General features: G+C 45.9%; 1 protein-coding gene across 1 annotated transcript in view; it reads left to right on the top strand.

The window, feature by feature from the left end:
• Window positions 1-13,426, top strand: part of LOC137353639 (somatostatin receptor type 5-like) — a 49,738-nt gene extending 36,312 nt beyond the window's left edge. The window contains exon 2 of the mRNA XM_068019991.1: window positions 11,404-13,426. Coding sequence (XP_067876092.1) covers window positions 11,441-12,622 — 1,182 coding nt within the window. The 5' untranslated portion in view covers window positions 11,404-11,440 and the 3' untranslated portion in view covers window positions 12,623-13,426. The remainder of the gene's footprint in view (window positions 1-11,403) is intronic.
• The last annotated feature ends 12,154 nt before the right edge of the window (window positions 13,427-25,580 follow it).

The following is a 25,580-nucleotide window of genomic DNA, read 5'->3' as shown; positions in this document are numbered from 1 at the left end:
CTACATCGAGATCCCAGGTACCAACCCATGCTGCAAGCTCACCCACCTTATTCCGGATGCTCCTGGCGTTGAAGCAGACACACTTTAAACCAAGTTCTTGCTTGCCAGTGCCCTCTTACGTCCTTGTAACCTTATCCCTGACCTCACTACTCTCAACATCCTGTACACTGGAACTACAATTTAGGTTCCCATCCCCCTGCTGAATTAGTTTAAACCCCCCCAAAGAGCACTAGCAAATCTCTCCCCCAGGATATTGGTACCCCTCTGGTTCAGGTGAAGACCATCCTGTTTGCAGAGGTCCCACCTACCCCAGAAAGAGCCCCAATTATCCAGGAAACCAAAACCCTCCCTCCTACACCATCCCTGCAGCCACGTGTTCAACTCCTCTCTCTCCCTATTCCTCGCTTCGCTAGCACGTGGCACGGGCAACAACCCAGAGATAACAACTCTGTTTGTTCTCGCTCTAAGCTTCCACCCTAGCTCCCTGAATTTCTGTCTTAAATCCCCATCTCTCTTCCTACCTATGTCGTTGGTGCCTATGTGGACCACGACTTGGGGCTGCTCCCCCTCCCCCTTAAGGATCCCAAAAACACGATCCGAGACATCACGAACCCTGGCACCTGGGAGGCAACACACCAACCGTGAGTCTCTCTCGTTCCCACAGAACCTCCTATCTGTTCCCCTAACTATGGAGTCCCCAATGACTAATGCTCTGCTCCTCTTCCCTCTTCCCTTCTGAGCAACAGGGACAGACTCTGTGCCAGAGACCTGTACCCCATTGCTTACCCCTGGTAAGTCGTCCCCCGCAACAGTATCCAAAACGGTATACCTGTTGTTGAGGGAAACGGCCACAGGGGATCCCTGCACTGCCTGCTGGTCCCATCTCCTTCCCCTGACGGTAACCCATCTACCTACTTCTTTTACCTGAGGTGTGACTACCTCCCCATAACTCCTCTCAATAACCCCCTCCGCCTCACGAATGATCCGAAGTTCATCCAGCTCCAGCTCCAGTTCCCTAACGCGGTTCTCGAGGAGCTGGAGTTGGGTGCACTTCCCACAGATGCAGTCAGCAGGGACACTCTTGGCGACCTTTACCTCCCACATTCTGCAGGAGGAACATTCAACTGCCTTAACCTCCATTCCCACTATTCTAAATTCCCAACAAATCTACTGAAAACCAAAAAAAAAAGTCAAAACTTGTTAGCTTAGCAATCCGACGGACAGAACTTTTTTTTTTGGTTAGAGGAGGAGGATGGGTGGGAGACACTACCCGTGTAGTGTTTCGGGTAAAGCAACCGCCCAAATATGTAACCTCACTTACCCAGCAGTCCCGCGCGCGCTGCGCCTGTACACGAGAAATGGCTTCCGATTTCTTGGCGCGCTTTTCAAAGCTCTGCTCCCGCTGTTCTCTCTCTCTCTCTCTCTCTCTGTCTTTTTTTGTTTTTGTCGAGGTTCATCCCAAGCAGCTCTGTAACACAGGAGTCTATGCTCTACAGGCTGTTCCCAGGGACGCACACCGAGACGAACATCAACTGCTGCTGGAGGACTATCAATTCGGTGAAAGATGCCCTTTGGTCTGCCCGAAACTTGCTGGTTTTCCAGCGCAAAGAGTTGTCCACGACCGAGTGTTGCAGACTGGCACATTCCAAGGTCCAGGACTACGTGCTGAGGGACGCACTAAAGCTTGGGGCAGACGCCGCAAAGGCTCAATGGGGAAAGACCACTGTGTAAAGTCCTCCCGCCAAAGTGAACTGAGGGGCTGAAACCTGTGTAAAACCCCTCTGGCTGTATACACTAAATATGGTTTTGCTGTTTAATGCAAATGTACATTGCATGTAAAATGGAATGGAAGGGTTGTGAGGCAACTCACATTCTGTATTGAAGAAAACTGATTTCGTTTGCACTTTCTGGAATGTCAACTTGGAACTGTTTTGAACTGTTTTGTACTGTATTTATTACAGATTTTTATGAATAAATTATATTTTGGGAAAAAAAATAATAAATAGTCACTAAAATCTAGGCTAATAATAAATCTAGGCTTTATTAATAGGGGCACAGAGTACAAGAGAAAGGAGGCTAGGTTAAACTTGTATAAAACACTGGTTCAGCCTCAACTGGAGTATTGTGTCCAGTTCTGTTTACCGCACTTTATGAAAAATGTGAAGGCGTTGGAGAGAGTGCAGAAAAGATCCACAGGAATGGTTCCAGGGATGAAGAACTTCATATACGAAGATAGATTGGGGCGGCACAGTGGCGCAGTGGTTAGCACCGCAGCCTCACAGCTCCAGCGACCCGGGTTCAATTCTGGGTACTGCCTGTGTGGAGTTTGCAAGTTCTCCCTGTGTCTGCGTGGGTTTTCTCCGGGTGCTCCAGTTTCCTCCCACATGCCAAAGACTTGCAGGTTGATAGGTTAATTGGCCATTATAAATTGTCCCTAGTATAGTTAGGTGGTAGGGAAATATAAGGACAGGTGGGATGTGGTAGGAATATGGGATTAATGTAGGATTAGTATAAATGGGTGGTTGATGGTCGGCACAGACTTGTTGGGCCGAAGGGCCTGTTTCAGTGCTGTATCTCTAAAACTAAAACTAAAGTTGGGGCTGTTTTTCTTGGAAGAAGGAAGGCTGAGAGGAGATTTGATAGAGATATTCAAAATCATGAGGGGTCTGGACAGAGTAGATAGAGAGAAACTGTTCCCACTCATGTAAGGATCGAGAACAAGAGAGCACAGATTTAAGGAAATTGACAAAAGAAGCAAAGACGACATGAGGAAAAACTTTTTCACGCAGCGAGTGGTTAGGGTCTGGAATGCACTGCCCGAGAGTGCGGTGGAGGCAGATTCAATCGAGGCTTTCAAAAGAGAATTAGACTGTTACCTGAACAGGAAGAATGTGAAAGGTTACGAGGAGAAGGTGGATTGCTCATTCGGAGAGCCAGTACAGACGCGATGGGCTGAATGGCCTCCTTCTGTGCTGTAACAATTCTGTGATTCTGAAGGAAGTCAGGAGAAACTTCTTTGTCCAAAGAGTGGCTAGAATGTGGAACTTGCTACCACAAGGAGTTGAGGTGAATGTACATAAAGGGGAAACTAGGTAAGTACATTAAAGCCTGGCCACCTGACCCGAACTTGACCAAACCCGACTACATGTGTCAGGTTCAGGTCAGGTCGGGTCAGGTCAGTATTCTGCGTTTAACATGCAGGGTCGGGCTGGACTCTACTGTTTTGTTTCATATTGTTTTCATTTTAATCTATGATTTTTTTCTGTTTCAATAATATGTTTGCTATTTTTGGATCGGGTCGGGCATTTAAAAAAAAAATGAAAGCACTCAGGCCCGAGTAGGGTTTGGGTTGGCTGTGTCGGGCCAGGCCCGGGTCGGGTTTTAATTTTATACCCGAGCCAGGCTGTAAAGTACACGAAGAAGAAAGGAGTGGAAGGATATGTTGATAAGGTTAGATGAAGAGGGATGTGAGGAGGTATGGACCTGATGGGTCGAATGGCCTGTTTCTGTGTTGCAAACACTTTGTAATACTTTGATTCCAACCCCAGTGTGCTAGAGTAAAAGCCTTTTCTCTCTTCCAGCTATAGACGGCTGATTTGGAAATGTTTTCAGCTGTCTTTACATATTCCCTCGTGTGATTTGGCTCACAACATGAAACTGGCTCTAATTTGGCACGATGCTGGTAGTGTCACTCAGGGAGGCCAGAGGGTGGCTTGAGTGAGAGAAATAAGAGGCTAGCGAAGCTGGGATTGTTTTCCTTAGACCAGAGAAGGTTAAGGGGATATTTAATAGAGGTGCTCAAAATTATGAGGAATTTTGCTAGGATAGATAGGGGGAATTTATTTCTACTGGTTGGTGGGTTGGTAACCAGAGGACACAGATTTAAGATAATTGGCAAAAAGGACAGCAGAGGGGGAGAATTTTATCTTACACAGCAGGTTGTTATGATCTGGATTGTTTCGCCTGAAAGTGCAGTGGAAGAAGATTCAACAGTGACTTTCAAAAGGCAATTCCTTAAAAACGTAACAAAGGAAACATTTCCAGGCTATGAGGAGAGAGCAGGGGAGTGGAATTAAGTGGTTGCTTTTTTCAGAGATTGGGAACATGCACGATGGGCTGAATGGCCTACCTCTGTCCTGTATGATTCTATTATCACACTTGTGCTCTTCTGAGGTCGGGACAAAGCGTGGAAAAATTCACTTTACATCCAGTGGTGCAGTAACCTGACCAGTTGATGCCGACTCTTGGTGCATTATGATTGGGGAAAATGGTCTATTCTCCAGGACTAGAGAAGAGAATTGGTTAAGAAGCCATATCAATGTCTGGAACCCACTAATTGGCCCCCTAATGGTCCGATAGGAATCACTGATACTATGCTAAATAAAAACTTAGTGGGCTGCTTGGAGGAAAAGCCCACTACTTCTCACTGCTCTAGCTACCAGACCAGGTCAGAGGCTGGGAATTCTGTGATGAGTAACTCACCTCCTGATTCCCCAAAGCCTGTCCACCATCTACAAGGCACAAGTCAGGAGTGTGATGGAATACTCTCCACTTGCCTGGATGGGCGCAGCTCCAAATGACACTCAAGAAGCTCAACACCATCCAAGAAAAGGCAGCCCATCCATCACCTTAAACATTCACTCCCTCCACCATCGACACACAGTGGCAGCAGTGTGTACCATCTACAAGATGCACTGCAGCAACTCACCAAGCCTCCTTCAACAGCACCTTCCAAACCCATGACTTCTTCCACCTAGAAGAACAAGGGCAGTAGATGCATGGGAACACCACAACCCACAAGTTCCTCTCCAAGCCACATACCATCCTGACTTGGAAATAAATCGCCGTTCCTTCATTGCCACTGGGTCAAAAACCTTGAACTCCCTTCCTAACAGCACTGTGGGTGTACCTACACCCCAAGCAATGCAATGGTTCAAGAAGGCAGCTCATCACCACCTTCTCAAGGGCAATCATTCTACAAATCTATGATTCTATGAGGCCATCTTAGTGAAGTTGTATAGTGCTTCAATTATGTTGAGTCTTGAATACAGCATTCAGTTCACATCCAGGAGTGGTGCACTTATGTCTACTGCCTGAGAGGGAATGTTAGAAAAACTTGGGCCTCTTCAATCTTGGAAGGATGCAAATAAGAGAGGACGTTGTTATAAGCTCACAGGACACCAGTCTGGTGTATACTGAGTTTTTATTGAAACTGACTGTATTAGCTGCCCCCAATCAGAATGACTCATGACTCAGAATGATCTCTACCAACTAGAAGGACAAGGGCAGAAAATGCATGGGAACACCACCACCTGCAAGTTCCCCTCCAAGTCACACACCATCTTGACTTGGAACTATATCGTCGTTCCTTCACTGTCGCTGGGTCAAAATCTTGGAACTCTCTTCCTAACAGCACTGTGGGTGTACCTACCCCACATGTACTGCAGTGGTTCATGAAGGCAGCTCACCACCACCTTCTCAAGGGCAATTAGGGATGGGCAGTAAATGCTGGCCTGGCCAGTGACACCCACATCCCATGACTGAATTAAAAAAAAGAGGTCACATGACTACGGCAGGCACATTGGTACAGTATTGCATTTCTATCCCAAACAGACGTTATAGCGATATTTAAAATCCTCAACCCTATTTGAAATTATGAATCTGGAGCCAGCATAAGTGATAATTGCAAAGATAAGGACAAATCAACTCATTATTCCTGAAGAATTCATCAATAATGACAAACAGGGATAGACCTAGAGGTCCATCCAGCCTGCCCCCTACAGTGATGCCTTGTGAATCACTTCCCGTTCCATCCAGAGCCATGTGATCTCCTGGGAGAGATGGAAAGCCAGATAAAAACGCAAGGCAATTTAGGGCAAAAACATCTGGATAATTCCTCTCTGATTCTATTAAGTTCACAAAATGCATGCAGGAGACCCCCTCTGGCCCTGGTTAACGTTGCCATGTGCCTATCACTCGTTGCAATGATCCCCTCCACTCCAGTATCTAATTGCCTCTTGAGTGACTCCAGTGTTTCTGCCTCCACTGACCTGGCTGGATACCAGTCCAGAGGTTGATCTTTATGATGATGTCAGTCTGTGTCAAATTGGACATCGAGAAGATGTTTCGGGGGAATCGAAAACTTGAGGGCCATAAATATAAGATAATCACTGCTAAATCGAAAGAGGAATTCAAGTGAAGCTTCTTTGCCTAGAGAAGATAGGAACGTAGGTCTTAGGAACAGGAGTAGGCCATTCAGCCCTTCGAGCCTGCTGCACCATTTGATAAGATCATGGTTAATCTGATTGTGGTCTCAACTCCACTTTTCTGCCTGCCCTCCATAATCATTGACTCCCTTGTCTATCAAAAACCTATCTAACTCAGCCTTGAATATATTCAACGACCCAGCCTCTAGGAAAGAGAATTCCACAGACTGAGGGAAAGATTTTCTCATCTCCATCTTAAAAGGGAGACCTCTTATTCTTAAACTGTGTCCCCTAGTTCTAGTCTTCCTCACAAGAGGAAACATCCTCCCGGTATCCACGCTATCAAATCCCCTCAGGATCTTAAATGTTTCAATAAGATCACCTCTCATTCTTCTAAACTCCAATGGGTATAGGTTCAATCTGTTCAACCTTTTTTCATAAGATAAGCCCTTCATCCCCAGAATGAGTCGAATTAACCGTCTCTAAACTGCTTCTAACACAATTATATCCTTTTATAACTAAGGAGACCAAAACTGTAAATTATTATTACTATTATTACTATTCCTGTAAATGGAATGCTAAGTCTTATGCCAAAAACCAAGCTGGATTATTGGCTGGATTTCCTCACTTGTAATTCACGTAATCTGAATGGCCTATTTCTACGCTGTAGAGTCGTATGGAATCACAACTGCATCACAAGGAGAGAGATACAAAAGCAATAATTCTGCAGATGCTGGAAAGTAGAAATAAAAGCAGAAAATGCTGGAAATACTCAGCAGGTCAGGCGGCATGTGGGTTAACGTTTCAGGTCGATGACCTTTCATCAGAAGAGACAGGTGCATTGCTGACAAACAAACTCAAAACTGATGTGAAGACAACTTGCTAAGCCCTTCAAAAGTACACCGACAAACCCATCCAAAACACAGTGGCGAACCTTTCAAACTAAGCCTTTCGAAACGCTTCAGCAAGTCGATTGAGTCTATCAGTAAAACCCATCCATAACCCCCACAAAAACAGATCAGCAAAACTGCCAAAAGTAACACTAGCAAATCCTTCAAAATAAACCAGCAAACTGCTTCGGGAAACCCTTCAAAGCACACAGGCAAGAAAATCAAAATACACAGGCACAGGCACCCGTGAACTATGACAGTGATGCCTCACAATATGCTGGCAAACCTGTCAAAATACTCCAGTGAGCCAATCAAAGCTATACCAATTAAATCTGTCAGCACCCTTGGAAACATTGCCTTCAATCCTTCAAAATAATTTGCCACAAACCAGATTTCACTTCACTCGAAATTAGTAATGACGCTTTAATAACTAGAAATGAAATCGTAAAATTATTTCTGAAGTTTCGTGTCGCACGACATCAATAAAAATAGAATAGTCCACTACGAGGGATGCGCGACAGTTGTGCAATATACTGGAGAGAATGCTGTGCTCATATTAAAGGTTTCGTAATATATGGGAAATATCTGAACACTCGTCTGCTATTGATTCCTCATAGCCTTTCTCTCATCATTTTTTCCATCCCTTCCTCTCATGGAACTTTCAGCCCTGCAGCCTAACGCTGGACAAATCCTTGATGTGAGATTGTAATGTCGAGCTGTGCAGCTGAGGTGCTACTTTGCAACAAAAAAAATGCACGCGGGATTAGACATTGCTGTCGCTGCTTCTCAAATAAGGTGCCTTGCCTCTTTCTGTACTGCTATTTCTCCATCTTTTCCCTCTCCTTACCTCTTCACCCCCCCCCACTCCCCTTTCATGCTCTGGCACCACATACTTCCCTCTTCCCCCTCCTTCTTTCCTTCCTCCTGCAAAGCTGCAACAGGCCTTGTAAGCGTCAGTCCTACTGCACAGCCCCAGGACAGCATTAATGGCCTAAGCATTCATTGAGCATACCCATGAGATTTGGTGGTAGATTATTAGAACTGGCCCTGTTATTATTTTTCCTACCCTCAGGCCTCTAGAATTCCATGACATCACAAATTCTAAGGCAAAATAGCTTAGATTCTGCAGCTCGGTTTTGCAGCCACCTCAATCAAGTACATATTTTGAGAAATACTCTATAAGCAACATGTTAAACTGGTGGCTTTTATTTGAAAGCGCTTTGCATTTTTAAACTGTTTAAAAGCAGCGTAGTGTGCTTAATTGCCCACTCCTCTTTTGCGTTCAAAGTGGTGACTGCCACTTAGCAACTATTGTCTCTCCTGAATTTTCACCTACTCAGGTGAGACACCTAGATATTAAGAGACCGTTAGCAACAAATAATGAGTCAAACCTCTCTCCTGTGCCCCCATTGATTTGCATTTTGCAGTTCAGTCTTTGCATACTTACCTGCTGAAGTGGATTCAATGCTCTCTCGAATAGAATAGAATTGTAGAATGGTTACAGCACAGAAAGAGGACATTCAGCCCACCTTATCTGTTCTGGCTCTCTGCAAGAGCAATTTAGCTAGTCCCACTTCCCCACCCTTTCCCTGTAGCCCTTCAATTTTTTTCTCTTCAGGAGCTTATCCAATTCCCTTTTGAAAGCCACAATTGAATCTGCCTCCACCACACTCTAGGCAGTGCATTCCAGATCCTAACCACTCGCTGCATAAAAACATTTTTCTCCAAGTCGCCTTTGGTTCATTTGCCAATCACTTTAAATCGGTGTCCTCTGGTACTCCAATGGGAACAGTTTCTCTCTATCTACTCTGTCTAGAACCCTCATAATTTTGAACACCTCTATCAAATCTCCCCTCAATCTTCTCTTCTCTGAGAAGAACACCCCCAGATTCTTCAATCTATCGACGTAACAGAAGTCGTAACCGGTTAAGACGAGATCAGTGGCATTCCATAATTCCCACACACACTGCATACTGGTGAATTCAGCCAGGTACAGAACGCACAGCGAGTGAAGAGCTGAAATCAGAGGCAACTAGAATGTAAAGCAGTTCAGATGCCGTACGCTAGGTATTGGTAGTTGTACACCTGGCGTTGAATCTTATCCTGTCATATTGGGGAAACTGGAATGTGACAGGGGAAAAGTAGGAGTTAAATCCCATGGTGATCTTTATACTGCTTCTAATGATAGGAGCAGAACATCACGGTGTTTAATGGAACATTAATCGTCTGTCTGATACTCAGCCAGTCAATGTTTACCTCACTGGGTCTGAGTCACCGAGCAGCCGCACTGCGCTGTGAAACTGTCTTGCTAGCTCTGCTAAGTTTAGCTCTTCAAAAGTGATTGAGGAATAAAGGGAGAACTGTAGGGATCTGGGGGGGGGGGGGGGGGGGTGGTGGGGGCAGGGAGGTGGGGTAGCTGAAATGTTGCAGTTTGATCTGTCGCTTTTAAACAGCTCTCTTATTTGACACCGCTTTATTGAATAGTCTTAACAAACCGTCATAGCCCACTCCAGTCTCTCAGAAAGCTTTGGTCGAGATTGGTGCCTTTCTGCACACTGTGTACCTGTGACCCCTGATGGCACCAAAGCTCGTTTTGGTTCTGAGATAGAACGTTGCCTCCTTAGTGATATCTCAAGGTTTTGTTAGCAGCAACCCATTTATGGAATGTTTTTCCAATGCATTAAGTGCAACACTGGTAGTTCATCACCTTAAATTGCTACCAGTACCACTGATGGATCTGTAACCATTCATTTTCGCCTTAGATAATGCAGTTCTAAATGCTTCCTTCCAGATGCTACCTAGGAATTAACTCTGAATTAAAATCCATTAAAAAAGTTACAGACCTGTAAAACTGAATTTTTCTATATTGCTTTGTGTTGGGTTTAGTGTTTTTGTATTAGTAGCACTTCAGGGCATTTTAGAGCTGATAAAGGCTAACTAACAACTCTTTATCATTTACAGTTACTATGTACCCTCTCCACAAGCCACTTAAGCTAGCATCCTTTGTGCTGCTATAACTTCTTCTTCTCAAGCCTATCTCATGTGACCGTTACGTCATCGCTCATACAGTGGGAGGGGTCTCTCTCACTGTCTTCAGTATTAATCCTTTACATCCTTATGCCACACTTTGCTCTGTGACTGTATTCTACTTCAGATTTAATCTTAGGCTATAATTAAAATTGTAACAAATAATGCAATACTTTCATGTACATCATGTTTTATCAGATTGAATTGTCACAGAGCACTTCACACAGTGAATTACTTTGGCATGTACTGACTTGCTAAGTAGGGAAGATTGGGAGCCATTTTGCATCAGTATTATTTCATAAACATCTCTGATTTCTGTTAATCTGTTTTTCAGCTGCCTGGGCCCTAAGCTCTAGAATTCTTTACCCATACCTCGTCGACTCTCTACTTCTCTCTCATCCTTTAAAATGTTCCTTGAAACCTAACTTCTTCATCCTAATTAATCCTTATGTAGCTCGTCAAATTATGTTTGATAATTGCTCCTCTGAAGCACCTTGGGACACTTTACTACTCTAAAGGTGCTATCTAAATGCAGATTGTCTTTGCTGGTATCAATTGGGGTGGGGTGGGGGCGGTGGAGTATTGACTAGCACACCAAGAGAACTTCTTGAATAGCAGGATAGGATCCTGAAAGAGAACTTTGCTGGGCCCTCAGTTTAACATCTTAGCCAAAGAATGGTACCGCCAACAGTGCAGCACCCTCTCAGTGCTGCCGTGGAGTATCAGGCTAGATTATGAGCCCAAGATCTGGCATGGGATTTGAATCCACAGCCTTCGGACTCAGAGACTACTAAGTAATCCAAGCCAACATATACTAGAATCCTTACATATGATCCAGTCACCCTACACAGATGAGAATTCAATTTGCCCACAGCCAAAACAAAATGGAAGGCCCAGTTCTAGGAAGTAATGGCAATTTAAGTACCTGGCAGGTGAGTTTTAGGTTGGTTTAGTGCTCGCACCCTTGCTTTTAAGTTAGAAGGTTGTGGATTCAAGCCCAACATTAGGATCTGAGTATGTAATAAAGATTAGTACCTCAATGCATTACTGGGGTGCCCTGACCATGTAGAAGGTGTTGTTTGAAAGCAAGCTTATATTTCTTTCAGTCAGTAGTTAGGAAAGATGACAAATAGGCATGAATTAACATGGTTAACAGAGATAAGCATGGAGTAACATGATCACCATGAATTGACATGGAGTAGCATAGTTGACATGAATTAACATGGATCACTGTGCATGTTAATCCTTTGTTAATGTGAATTTTTGATTTTGTTTTTCAGGAATCCATTTCAGCTGGATGCAAACATCTGGTAAGAGATGGAGAAGTCTTTATCCTACCTTGCAACTCCTTCAGCAACTCCCAGAGATTACAGCATTCCAACACTTTCCATTGAAAACATATCCAGCAATAGCACATTGGAGCCTTCAAACAATGGAAGTGCCATACTGATTCCTGCTATATATTTCACCGTGTGTGTCATTGGACTCAGTGGCAACACTCTTGTCATCCATGTCATCCTTCACTATGCCAAAATGGAGTCAGTCACCAACATCTACATCTTGAACCTCGCCATAGCGGATGAGCTCTTCATGCTTGGCCTGCCCTTCCTCGCCATTCAGAATGCTTTGTCCTACTGGCCTTTCGGCTCACTAATGTGTCGGCTGGTGATGACAGTGGATGGGATCAACCAGTTCACCAGCATCTTCTGCCTCACTGTAATGAGCATCGACAGATACTTTGCAGTGGTTCATCCAGTGAAGTCCATCAAATGGCGCAAACCCCACGTGGCCAAGATCATCAACGCCATGGTCTGGGCCATTTCCTTTGTGGTGGTCCTTCCAGTTGTCATCTTTTCAGATGTGAAGACCGGCATGCACACCTGTAACATCAACTGGCCAGAGCCCATTATCGTCTGGTCAACGGCCTTCATCATTTATACGGCCACCCTGGGCTTCTTTGCTCCTCTGCTGGTGATTTGCCTCTGCTACCTTCTCATTGTGATTAAAGTGAAGTCCTCTGGCAAGAAGGTGAGGGCCACTTCCACCAAACGGAAGCAGTCAGAGCGCCGGGTGACCTGGATGGTGGTCATCGTGGTGGCCGTGTTCGTCTTCTGCTGGCTGCCTTTCTACGTGATGAACATCGTCAACCTAGTGGCCACCATGCCCTCGGAGCCCGCCTTGGTGGGGCTCTACTTCTTTGTGGTGGTGCTGTCATACGCCAACAGCTGTGCCAACCCTATCATCTATGGTTTCCTCTCAGACAACTTCAAGCAAGGCTTTCGAAAGATCCTGTGCCGTGCCACGAGGAAGGTGGATGACAAGAATCTGGGCAGCAGGGCCACGGCCAGCACCTACATGGAGATGCGGCATATTAACAATATCGCCCAAAACACTCAGGCACAAGAGAACCTGCTGAGCGGAAGCTCAGAGCAGAAAGTACCCAATGAAGTCTTACCTAACTCAACCAAAAATGGGACACTGGAGATCAGTGACTTATAAACTTTTGTGAAAAATTTCTCAGGTTGTGACTGCCCATTTTTCTTTTCTGTAGTTGAATAAATCTGAATTTAGGCCAATTGCCCCAATGGGAATGGTACTGCCCAGTATGGACGTGAACAGTACAGACCAGGAGAGGTTCCTTTGTTTGAACTCTGGTCTGTGCCTCATCCAAAAGTGGTGACAGCAGGGGACGGGGTTGCTACAGTTGGCCTCAGTGCCTCTAGGCTAGGGAGGGGGAGAAGATCAACCAGGGCTTGATTGCCAAGGCCCCAAGATCTTGTGCCGCACAGGACAAGTGGACATCATGCTACTCCGGACACTAACATATGCCCCAGCACTGACTCCAATGGGGGACAGATTGATAGACATGGACCTGCTGGTCAAGGCACGTGTGCCGACTTTGAGGTTGGGTCCTAGTCTTCAGCAGAAAACGGGAGAAATAGGAGGGAGGGGATAAAAAGCCAAGGGGAGTCATTTGACAGCACATTAACCTGCAAGGCGCTGGACACAAGAGTTTGGGAAAGTGATGCAAGTGATATGGACAAAGGGATGTAAGTCATTCCCCAGCTGATTTGAATTGTTCAACAATACATTTCAAGAGCTTTGCTACCCAGTGATGTGAGCAACCTTTTTGTAGATTAGGATCTGAAAACCCAGATCACATGTGTGTATTGTCTCAGTGTTTGTACTGTACTGTGGGGATACCTGTACTGTGCTGCCAGGTACCTTATGCATGCTAACTGGTTTTATAACAGTTGTCATTGTGATTATCAGTTGCCTTTTTATGGTTGATTAAACTTTTCAAATGGCCAGATTTTTGTGCTTCGTTTATCAGCATCTGCTAGAGAATTCTATCAACACTTTCAGCGAGTCGAAGGGCAGAAAGCTTTCCTCCCCACGCTATTTGTGGTAAAAATGTAAACATGGAAGATTTCTTTACACAAATGACGTATTTTCTGTAGCCTAAGCTAAACCCAAGTGTGAATAAAGGTCACAAGGAGGATGGGTGGTGTGATGGGTAAAGTCTTTTTTCCTCAACCTCCAGGGCCTGGATTTGAAGTTTCCTGAACACAAAATGGATGGGCACCATTGGCACCATGTCAGGTGAAAATGTTGGCACTGCCGCCTATATTGGTGTGAACCAGCGGCTTAAAGCAACAGCTGTATCCCGCAACAGTCTGAGCCCGGCTATGTGGAACCGTGCTGCCAGGGATTCACTAGCTGAGCTGTGCCTGGTTGACTGGGTCTAGAATGGTGGGTGACCCTTACCATACCACCTGCCATATTGGATTGGTCCATAGGCATCCAGGGCACATACCAGCAGTATAAAATACAAAAATAAGGGTCCTGCGCTTGTTGTAGGATTCTTGTCGGCAATTGGTCTGCCCCAGCACCTGACTCAACATGTGATAAATCCACCCAGCAAATCGTTGTGCTAACAGTCAGCAAGGAGCCCGCAGCAGCGCGATTTAAAGTGAACACACCCTCGATGCAGATGAGTTTATGTTTTAGGCAGCTGTTTATCTCCTGGGCTTTTGTTTTGTTAATGGCTGTTTTGTCGATTCCACAAGCGATCCTGACTTCTGGGAACAACTCTGTGCCAATGCTGGGCTGCTTTTTCCTATATTGGTACGTATTCCAGTCGTGACTCCATGGAGAGCTGGCATGGACCTGATGGGCCAAATGACCTCCTTCTGTGCTGGAAGTGGTTCTGTGACTCTGTGGCTGTTCTGGAAGGGCTGCATTTCACATAGAACATAGAACAGTACAGCGCAGTGCAGGCCCTTCGGCCCTCGATGTTGCGCCGACCTGTGAAACCATCTGACCTGCACTATTCCATTTTCATCCATATGTCTATCCAATGACCACTTAAATGCCCTTAAAGTTGGCGAGTCTACTACTGTTGCAGGCAGGGCGTTCCACACCCCTACTACTCTCTGAGTAAAGAAACTACCTCTGACATCTGTCCTATATCTATCACCCCTCAACTTAAAGCTATGTCCCCTCGTGTTTGCCATCACCATCCGAGGAAAAAGACTCTCACCATCCACCCTATCTAACCCTCTGATTAAAAACATAAGAAATAGGAGCAGGAGTCGGCCATTCAGCGCCTTGAGCCTGTTCCACCATTCAATAAGACCGTGGCGGATCTTCTACCTCAACTCCATATTCTCTCCTGATCCCCATAATTGTTTAATTCCCTTAGCATTCAAAAATCTATCGATCTCAGTCTTGAATATACTCAGTGTCTGAGCATCCACAATTCTCTGGGGCAGAAACTTTTCCCCATCTCAGTCTTAAATGGCCAACCCCTTATTCTGAGACTGTGACCCCTAGTGGTCCAGCCAGGGGAAACAGTATCTACCCTGTCAAGCCCTCTAAGGATTCTATATGTTTTAATGAGATAATCTCTCATTCTTCTATAGGCCAGAGAATATAGATCCATTCTACTCAATCTCTCCTCATAGGACAACCCTCTCATCCCAGGAATTTGGAACAGGAGGACGAGAAAGAGCAGCAAAGAAGAGAGGAGAGAGCCGGAGAAGAGATAGAAGAGGGAGGAAGAGGACTGCAAAGAGGCCACACCCACAGTGAGTTTTCTGGGAGTAGTCTCACACCTCTACTGCAATGAGAGGTTTGTCTGGTGCCCAAGCTCCACCACACTGGGTTACCATTGAGCTATGTCACCTGCTACTGCCATAACTGGAGCCCCAACCCAAGGCAGTGGCAGCACAACCTGTAGCTGTGTATTGTGTGAGCTTCGAGGTGTGGTTAGCACTTTGTATGGTCTGATATCTGTGGACTATGGGTTACAGTGGCTCTTAACCTCTACGCCCTTCCAGGCTGCAGTAGTTAACATCAGTGACACCTCTGTGGTCCATAGTACCAGGGAGCTGCCTATGGCTCTCCACACTAAGAGGAGTACACACATCACATTCCCAATGGGCAGAGTGACACAGGACTAGGGACTACTAGGCTTTGCCCACATTGCAGGCATCCCCAGGATCAGAGTTACCATAGACGGTGCTAATAGTGTTAACACTTCTCAGATCTCAGACATGGGCGAGATTTTACAGGCCCCCCAGGTGGTGGGCTAGGAGGCAGGGAGGTCTGATAAAATGCTGGGAAACCACGTTGGGATGACTCCCTGACGCAGTTCTGTTGCCGGGGAAGATTCCCAGTGGTGGGAATGGCAGTGGCTTGGCCGGCCATTGACCGGAGGCGGTTGACTATTTTAGACAATTAAAGACCATCTTCCCAGGCCAGCAGCATTTTGCTGGCGTCAGATCAGTCCCCCTCTGAGCGGGGAAGCTGCCAACTGCATGGAGGTGGACTCCCTGCAGCCTCCCGGGGCAGGGCCATCAGAACCAGAGACTCTAAGGCCCCTGCAGCCATGACGCTGGGTACTCAAGGGATTACTGAATGCTGGAGCCTGGCTGCTTGGCCCTGGCAGAAAACTGAAGTGTCATCCCTCTTGTCATCTTTGCTACCTCAGCAGCGACAGCGCACTCGGCGGAGGTGCCAATTAGTAGGCTGCCTCTGGGAAAATTGCGGAGCCGGTCATGCCGTCCACCTGTGTGGGCTCAGGACTGCCATTGGGTCCGAATGTCAGGACTTACCGCCTTCTGGCAAAATCCCCTCCATAGAGTCCACAGCTATCAGACCATACACAGTGCTAAACCACACCCCAAGGCTCACACAATGCACAACGCTAACACACCCCAACGTTCAGACAATGCACAGCATTTGCACACCCAAGAGTCCAGAAAACACACAGTGTTAAACACATCCCAGATCTCAGACTAGGCAAGTTGGACGCACGTATAGAACATTTGACATCATTTCTGATGGGGAATCCCAGAAGTGCTGGTGGTGGTGATGGGATGTGGAGGGGGTGCGTTGTGATGCAAGGAGCCAGAGGGAACAGTTCCCGCTTCCAGCAAAGCTTCCATCCCAGACCATTGCAGTAATGCTGGGGCGATGTGTAAACACAGGGGAAACTTTCTGCATTCTCTTCATCATCACATCTTTGTCTCCAATCCACTGGAAATTGCACACTTAACCAAGACATGAAGAAGAAGGACTTGCATTTAGATTGTGTCTTTCACAGCCCAAGATGTCCCGAAGCTCTTTACATCTTTTGGATGAGACGTTAAACCGAGGCCCCGTCTGCCCTCTCAGGTGGACGTAAAAGATTCATTGGCACTATTTGGAAGAAGAGCAGGGGAGTTGTCCTGGCCAATATTTATCCCTCAATCAACAGCACAACATACGTGAGGATATCAAGGGATATGATGCAAAGGGAGATAAATGGTGTTAAGATACAGATCAGTCATGATCTGATTGAGTGAGAGAAGGACTGAACGACGTACCCTGTTCCTATGTATTCCCCTTCCAGATCTGACTCACTCCTTCATCTTTCTGATGCCATTTCAGATCCCTGTTTGGGGTAACACTTGTTTAGGGTGTTTGCCTCCTCTTTCATGGATGTAAACATATTGGCTGTCTCTTTGACACTCTATGCTCTTGACATCACAGGATTTTAGAGTGGTCATTTGACCTGTTCTCTGGAACAGCTCTGCACTTAGTCAGTCTCCCATACTATCCCCACATCCTTTGAAGTTGCTGCTGTTGGAATATCATTTCACTCCCCTTTAAAAGCTTCAACTAGCTTTTCTCATATTTCCCTTTTGCTTTGATCATGCTTTGATACCATGAGCTCATCAGTCTAACAACTCTAAGCGCAATAAAGGGCCTCAACCAAAATCTTCACCTGCATTTCTCTCGAAATGCTCTGAAGCGTTCCAGAATGTTCCATTTGCAGGTGAAGTTTTGATCAAGTATTTTTCAAAAACTGTAAAGAATGGATGGATAGGGGTGGGGGGAGGGAAGATTACACTCCATCGTTTTCTCCCTCTGCTTACTCATTCACTCACTCCCCACCTCCCCCCATCATCCACTTCCAGTCCTTGTGCTGAACTTCATTGAGTACTGTCGCCAAGCAACAACAGACGTCTGTGTTATTTCCAGAGGAATTTCAATTGGAGATTAGAGTTTGATAAGATGCAAATGTGTGACAACCTTAGTTCAGCAGCCGTCTTGGCTAATGAGGCTTTCCAATTTCATGCTTTTGACATTTAGAATGGGGAGTATGTGAATTAACAGAAAAATTCAACATAATTCTGGCTCGAGTTAATTGTTAGGCTCTTTAATGCACATTTTGGTACTTTCTATCCTTAGATTGGGAATGGTGTAGAATTACATAGAATGTACAGGACAGAAACAGGCCATTTGGCCCAACTTGTCTATACTGGTGTTTATACTCCACACAGTCCCCTCTATCAATATATCCTTCTATTCCTTTCTCCCCGACGTGCTTATCCAGCTTTCCCTTTAGTGCATCTATACTATTTGCTTCAGTTACTCCTTGTGGCAGCATGACTTTTGACTTACTGTCTTTTGGAAAGTTGTTTCTCCTGAATTCTTTCTTGGATTTATTAGTGACTATCCTACATTGACAGTCCAAATTTTGAACTGCCCGACAAGTGGAAAAAACCACCACATCTACCCTATCAAACTCCTTCATAATTTTAAAGTCCTCAGTGAGGCCTTCCCTTTGCCTCTCCTCTTCCAGGGAAAAGAATTCCCGCCTCTTCAGTCTTTATACTTATAACCTCATCATTCTAGTATCTGAAAACGTGAGGAAAATGTATGGTGATGAGTTCAGAAGAAGGAGACAGGATCAAATGTGGAAAAGGAAGGAAGAAAGGACTTGTATTTATGTCTTACGCTTCTCAGATACAGGGCATACTCATTTCATTTCTTTGGACGTACTGTCATCGTTGATACATGGACAAACGTGGTGGCCATTTTGACCAACCAAGCTAGGTTGATACTTAAGAGGCTTATTTGTCCTATAAGAGATGTTACCGGAATGAGATGATTCTATTGCTGATGGTCTGATGTAACCAAATAACTAACTGTGCCTGCTGCTAATATTTATTTAATCTGCCCACCACCTCCCATTTTCCTCTTCAGGATCCTGACTCGTGTTGGGATATTTTTCGAGGTGGTGGTAACCTCCCTGAAGTGTGCATTTTTCATGGGTCCTCCAAGGAAACTCTCCTTCCCTGAGAGCATTTGATCATAGCAGGGCTGTTGGGGAAAGAAGAACGGGAGTGAGACTAACTGTGTAGCTCTTTCAAAGAGCCAGCACAGAGACCGAGGGGCTGAATGGCCTAATTCTGTGTGTATGATTGCATAATTCTGTCATCTCTATACCTATCTACAAAACCTCGACCCTTTAACCCTCAATCCCATTCTCAACCAGATAGTCATCCAGCTCCTTTTTGAAGTAACTTACCAACTCAGACCCAGGCACTTTTGGGGAGTGTTAACATATTCAATACCCTGTTGGGGAAATAGATTTTTCTATTTTAAGTTTTGCTCGCGGCTTGTTCTTTTCGAGCTGTGTCTCTTATTTTATGTTCACAGTTTGAATCAGATAGTCTTACACCTCTATCTAGGAATATAGGAACAAGCCATACAGCCCCTTGAACCTGTTCCACCAATTAGATCATGGCTGATTTACATTCCATTGTTTGGGCGTACAATTTGCGGTCAATCCACTCACGCCATTTTTCTGCCCCCCGCTATAAGTGAAAATGATCCCTGATCTCTCTTAAGCCTCTCTGATACATCAGTCCTTTGAATAAAAGTTGCCCAGAACAGAGATGTTCTTTCTCTTCAGTGCTCATGGAGCGTTCAATCTGTTTCTACTCAAATTCTAATGATATTACAGAAGGACTTCTGAATAAGAAGCAGACCCCACCGTTGCAAGGTACAGTAGTCTAGTCTGAGTTCCGAAGAAGGGTCACTGACCCGAAACGTTAACTCTGCTTCTCTTTCCACAGATGCTGCCAGACCTGCTGAGTGAATCCAGCATTTCTTGTTTTTGTTTCAGATTTCCAGCATTCGCAGTATTTTGCTTTTATTACAGTAGTCTAGTGGTTGTGGTACTGGAGCAGCAACCCATATGTTCTGACTTCACATCCCATCCAAATAAGTTGTGAACTTGAATTCAATAAATCTGGTAATTAGTGGTCTGGCACCAGAAATTGAGAATGAAAGCTTCCAGATTGTTGTTAGAAGCCAATTGGTTAGTTAATGCCCTTCATGCAAGGAAGGGACACTGCCACCTCTGTCCAGTCTGGCCAACATGTGACTCCTGTCCCATCCTATGTAGTTGACTCTTAGCTCAGTTAGAGATGCAGAATAGCTGTTGCCTTGGTAATATTGTCCACATCCCAAGGTTGAAATTTTTTTGTGACGTTCTCTTGCGAGCATTTAGAATCTTGGCTGCAATTGACAATTTGCACAAACGCAGCCAATTGGAAATTACAGATTTGTCGCATGACAATCTGTCCTCCTTTGAGGTTGGGAGAAGGTCTCTACCAGACAGCAGAATGGAAACCAAATTGCTGGGTTCGATAGGCAAGTTGAGTGATCGGCCCACCCACCATCAGAAACGTTCAAACTCCCCCCACCACCGGCGCACTGTGGCTGCAGTGTGTGCCATCTACAAAGATGCACTATAGCAACTTGCGAAGGCTTCTTCGGCAGCACCTTCCAAAACTGTGTCCTCTACCACCTACAAGAACAAGGATAGCCAGACATATGGGAACCCCTCCACCTAAAAATTCCCTTCCAAGTCACACACCATCCTGACTTGGAAATATATCGCCGTTCCTTCACTGTCACTGGGTCAAAATTTTGGAACTCCCTCACTATCAGCACAACCTTCTCAAGGGAAATTAGGAATGGGCAATAAGTGCTGGCCTTGCCCGTGATGCTCACATCCTGTAAATGAATAAAGAGACCAAGTCCATGATAACAGAGCCTAAGAATGTGCTCCTGGTGATATCTGCTTCTTTTTATACCCTACTGGCAGACAACTATGCCTGTGGACACGCCTGGCTTTGGTGTCTCCAGCAGATGTGGTGTTGGGTTGTTCAACCCAGTTGTTGCCATTGCAGCAAACCCTGTAAACTAAATGAAGCATTGAACCTCCTTCAGCTGGGTTCACAGAATGGTCAAAAGCTGTTCACTGAATGTGGGCGTGTGGGCGTTGCAGGCAAAGCTGCATTTATTGCCCATCCCTAGTTGCCCTGAGACACTGGTGGTCAAACCTCTGCTTGACCCAACGCCACTATGATGTTAGGTTAAGAATTCCAATGTTTTGATCCTGCGATAATGAATGTCTTGGGGAGTGAGGAAACTTGGTGTTCCCAAGACCTTGGTGCTCTTGCCTTCCTTGGTGGTGAAGGTTGGGACACCATTGAAGTCAACTTGATGAGTTGATGCAGTGTATTCTATGGATAGTGTATAGTAGATGGTCATCAATAAATCCAATACGGAATTCAAGAGAAACTTCTTTACTCAGAAAGTGGTTCGTATGTGGAATTCGCTACCAAGTGGAGTAGTTGAGGTGAATAGCAGCGATGATATGGCCCTCCTGCCTTGGGCGCTATGGCATTGGAAGGATGAATGAGAATGGGCAGAGACTGCTGGAGTTGTGTACCTATCACAACCTCTGCATCACCAACTCGTTCTTTCACACTAAACCCTGTCACCAGGTTTCATGGAGACATCCAAGATCATGTCGTTGGCACCAGCTGGACCTCATCGTCACAAGGCGAGCCTCTATAAACAGTGTCCAAATCACACGCAGCTTCCACAGTGCGGACTGCAACACCGACCACTCCCTGATGTGCAGCAAAGTTAGACTCAAACCAAAGAAGCTACATCACTCCAAGCAGAAGGGCCGCCCGTGCATCAACACTAACAGAATTTCTTATCCACAGCTGTTACATAAGTTTCTAAATTCACTTGAAAAAGCCCTTCAAAGCACTCCTGCATGGGATGCAGGGGATGCAGAGACGAAGTGGGCCCACATCAGAGACGCCATCTATGACTCAGCAATGACCACCATTGGCAAACATGAGAAGCAGAATGCAGACTGGTTTCAATCTCACTTTGAAGAGCTGGAATCTGTCATAGCCGCTAAGCGCATTGCACTGTTGAACTACAAGAAAGCCCCCAGCGAGTTAACATCTGTAGCACTTAAAGTAGCCAGAAGCGCTGCACAAAGAACAGCCAGGCGCTGTGCAAATGACTACTGACAACACCTATGCAGTCGTATACAGCTGGCCTATGACACCAGAAACATCAGAGGAATATATGATGGCATTAAGAGAGCTTTTGGGCCAACAATCAAGAAGATCGCCTACCTCAAATCTAAATCAGGGGAAACGATCACTAACCAACGCAAGCAAATGGACTGCTGGGTGGAGCACTACCTAGAACTGTACTCCAGGGAAAATGTTGTCACTGAGACCGCCCTCAATGCAGCCCAGTCTTGCCAGTCATGGATCAGCTGGACGAACAGCTGACAAAATCGGAAATCAGTGATGCCATTGATTCTCTAGCCAGTGGGAATGCCCCTGGAAAGGACGGCATTGCCCCTGAAATAATCAAGAGTGCCAAGCCTGCTATACTCTCAGCACTACATGAACTGCTTTGCCTGTGCTGGGATGAGGGTGCAGTACCACAGGACATGCGTGATGCCAATATCATCACCCTCTATAAGAACAAGGGTGGCCGCGGTGACTGCAACAACAAACGTGGAATCTCCCCGCTCAGCATAGTGGAGAAAGTCTTCGCTCGAGTCGTTTTAAACAGATTCCAGAAGTTGGCTGAGCGTGTCTACCCTGAAGCACAGTGTGGCTTTCGAGCAGAGAGATCCACCATGGACATGCTGTTCTCCCTTCGTCAGATACAGGAGAAATGCCGCGAACAACAGATGCCCCTCTACGTTGCTTTCATTGATCTCACCAAAGCCTTTGACCTCATCAGCAGACGTGGTCTCTTCAGACTACTAGAAAAGACCAGATGTCCACCAAAGCTACTAAGTATCATCACCTCATTCCATGACAATATGAAAGGCACAATTCAGCATAGCGGTGCCTCATCAGACCCCTTTCCTATCCTGAGTGGCGTGAAACAGGGCAGTGTTCTCGCACCTACACTGTTTGGGATTTTCTTCCCCCTGCTGCTCTCACATGCGTTCAAGTCTTCAGAAGAAGGAATTTTCCTCCACACAAGATCAGATGGCAGGTTGTTCAACCTTGCCAGTCTTAGAGCAAAGACCAAAGTACAGAAAGTCCTCATCAGGGAAATCCTCTTTGCTGATGATGCTGCATTAACATCTCACACTGAAGAGTGTCTGCAGAGACTCACCGACAGGATTGCGGCTGCCTGCAATGAATTTGGCCGAACCATCAGCCTCAAGAAAACGAACATCATGGGACAGGACATCAGAAATACTCTATCCATCAATATCAGCGACCATGCTCTGGAAATGGTTCAAGAGTTCACCTTCCTAGGCTCAACTATTACTCGTAACCTGTCTCTCAATTCAGAAATCAACAAGCGCATGGGAAAGGCGTCTGCTGCTATGTCCAGACTGGCCAAGAGAGTGTGGGAAAATGGCGCACTGACACGGAACACAAAAGTCCGAGTGTTTCAAACCTGTGTCCTCAGTACCTTGCCCAACGGCAGGGAGGCCTGGACAACGTATGTCAGCCAAGAGCGATGTCACAACTCATTCCATCTTCACTGCCTGCGGAGAATCCTTGGCATTAGGTGGCAGGACCGTATCTCCAACACATAAGTCCTCGAGGCAGCCAACATCCCCAGCATATACACCCTACTGAGCCAGAGGCGCTTGAGATAGCTTGGCCATGTGGTGCAGTGGTTAGCACCGCAGCCTCACAGCTCCAGCGACCTGGGTTCAATTCTGGGTACTGCCTGTGTGGAGTTTGCAAGTTCTCCCTGTGTCTCTGTGGGTTTTTGCCGGGTGCTCCGGTTTCCTCCCACAGCCAAAGACACTTACAGGTTGATAGGTAAATTGACCATTATAAATTGCCCCTAGTATAGGTAGGTGGTAGGGGAATGTGGTAGGAATATGGGATTAGTGTAGGATTAGTATAAATGGGTGGTTGATGGTCGGCACAGACTGGGTGGGCCGAAGGGCCTGTTTCAGTGCTGTATCTCTAAATTAAATTAAAAAATTAAATGTGAGCTGCATGGAAGATGGAAGGATCCTCAAGGATGCATTGTACAGTGAGCTCATCACTGGTATCAGACCCACTGGCCGTCCATGTCTCCGCTTTAAAGACATTTGTAAACGCAATATGAAGTCCTGTGACATTGACCACAAGTCATGGGACTCAGTTGCCAGTGATCGCCAGAGCTGGCAGACAGCCATAAAGGCAGGGCTAAAGAGTGGCGAGTGGAAGAGACTTAGTAGTCGGCAGGTAAAAAGACAGAAGTGCAAGGAGAGAGCCAACTGTGTAACAGCCCCGACAAACAATTTTATCTGCAACGCCTGTGGAAGAGTCTGTCACTCTAGAATTGGCCTTTATAGCCACTCCAGGCGCTGCTCCACAAACCACTGACCACCTCTAGGCGCTTACCCATTGTCTCTCGAGACAAGGAGGCCAAAGAAAAAAAATTCAAGAGAAGCTGGATAAGCAGATGGGGGAGAAAAGAATGGAAGCATATACTGGTAGGATGAGATGAGAAGGGGTGGGAGGAGTCTCATGTGGACCATAAAAACATTGGCATAGACCAGATGGGCTGAGTGACCATTTCCACGCTGTAACCTGTACATAATTCTATACAGCCACAGTGCACCAGTGATGGAAAGGACAGATATTGAGTGCAGTGCCAGGGGCTGGTTGAGCAAACTGCTCTGAAAAGCATTGGTTAAAAGCAGCCCACCTCCTCACTGAACTAATCCCCAGCGATCATTTGCAAAGCTGAATAAACCAACAATCTCTGGAATAGGAGAAAGAAATATCGAGGAACTTCACCCTGTCACACAGAGCAGCAGAATTTCCAACAAACGTTATTAAATCAAACTCCATAAGATGCATTAAATCGGATGTGTAATCTTCACTATGTTTACAAAAGGAAAGCCAATATTTAATTCACCTTTATAAAATATTAAATCTGTATTTGATTTGGATTCATAATATCAGCATGTGCTATTTCAGACTTATTAAAGTTATCTGCTTAGGTTCGAGCTAAAGCCTGTAGTTCTCTCTCAGAATCCCTTATGAAGCTGTCACTAGCTATGCAGGCTGTGATGTGTGCTTATTGCCTGCGGCTTGCTGCATTAACCTTAAAGGAAACAAAAAATCTGCATTTCTTTCAACACTGTAAAATTGCTTGCCCGCTGATGCAGTTATTGATTGCTTTCTCAATGTCGAGCTGAGTGGCACAGAGCGACAAGATCCCAGGTTCCGCCACTCACCTCCGCTGAATCAGGGGAACTCTGACGCAGACCCCCTCAGTGTTGACCTGTTGGGCCAGGGAGGGGAAAATCAGCTAATGATTCTTATCACTGCTTAGTATCGTGGCTTGCACTAGAAAGTATATGTGTGTATGTGTGCTGTATGTGCTGTATGTGTGTATATGTGTGTGTGTGTGCTGTATGTGTGCACGCAAATGTGGGTGTGTGAGCATTGGTTGAGGCCAGGATTGCCCTGAACTGCGATGCCTCTACTGGTTGAATAGCTCACCATCCCAAACTCACCCACAAAGAATTACTCAGGGTGAACTGCTGAAGGGTGGGCCGCATCTGGTTATACTCGGTATGCGCTGGCTTCTGAGCTCCCCCTTCTTGCTTTCTGCCCCTCTCAGATCCTCCAACCCATACAGTGCTGGGTAAAGTCTCCAAGACCTTCCTGTTCTCCGCACCCTTCCTGATGGGCACCTGCCCGGCAATGAGGAAAGAAATGAGTTGGGAGTTGCTGTTACATTGCTCCTGCACCATTAGGGGTATGGTAGTGGTTATGTTACAGGACTAGTAATCCAGAGGGTCAGACTACTG

Source organism: Heterodontus francisci, chromosome 41 (assembly GCF_036365525.1).
Source record: "Heterodontus francisci isolate sHetFra1 chromosome 41, sHetFra1.hap1, whole genome shotgun sequence".
In the NCBI taxonomy this organism is placed as follows: Eukaryota; Metazoa; Chordata; class Chondrichthyes; order Heterodontiformes; family Heterodontidae; genus Heterodontus; species Heterodontus francisci.
The sequence above is the reverse complement of the archived record's forward strand: the minus strand, read 5'-3'. Positions and strand labels throughout refer to the sequence as shown.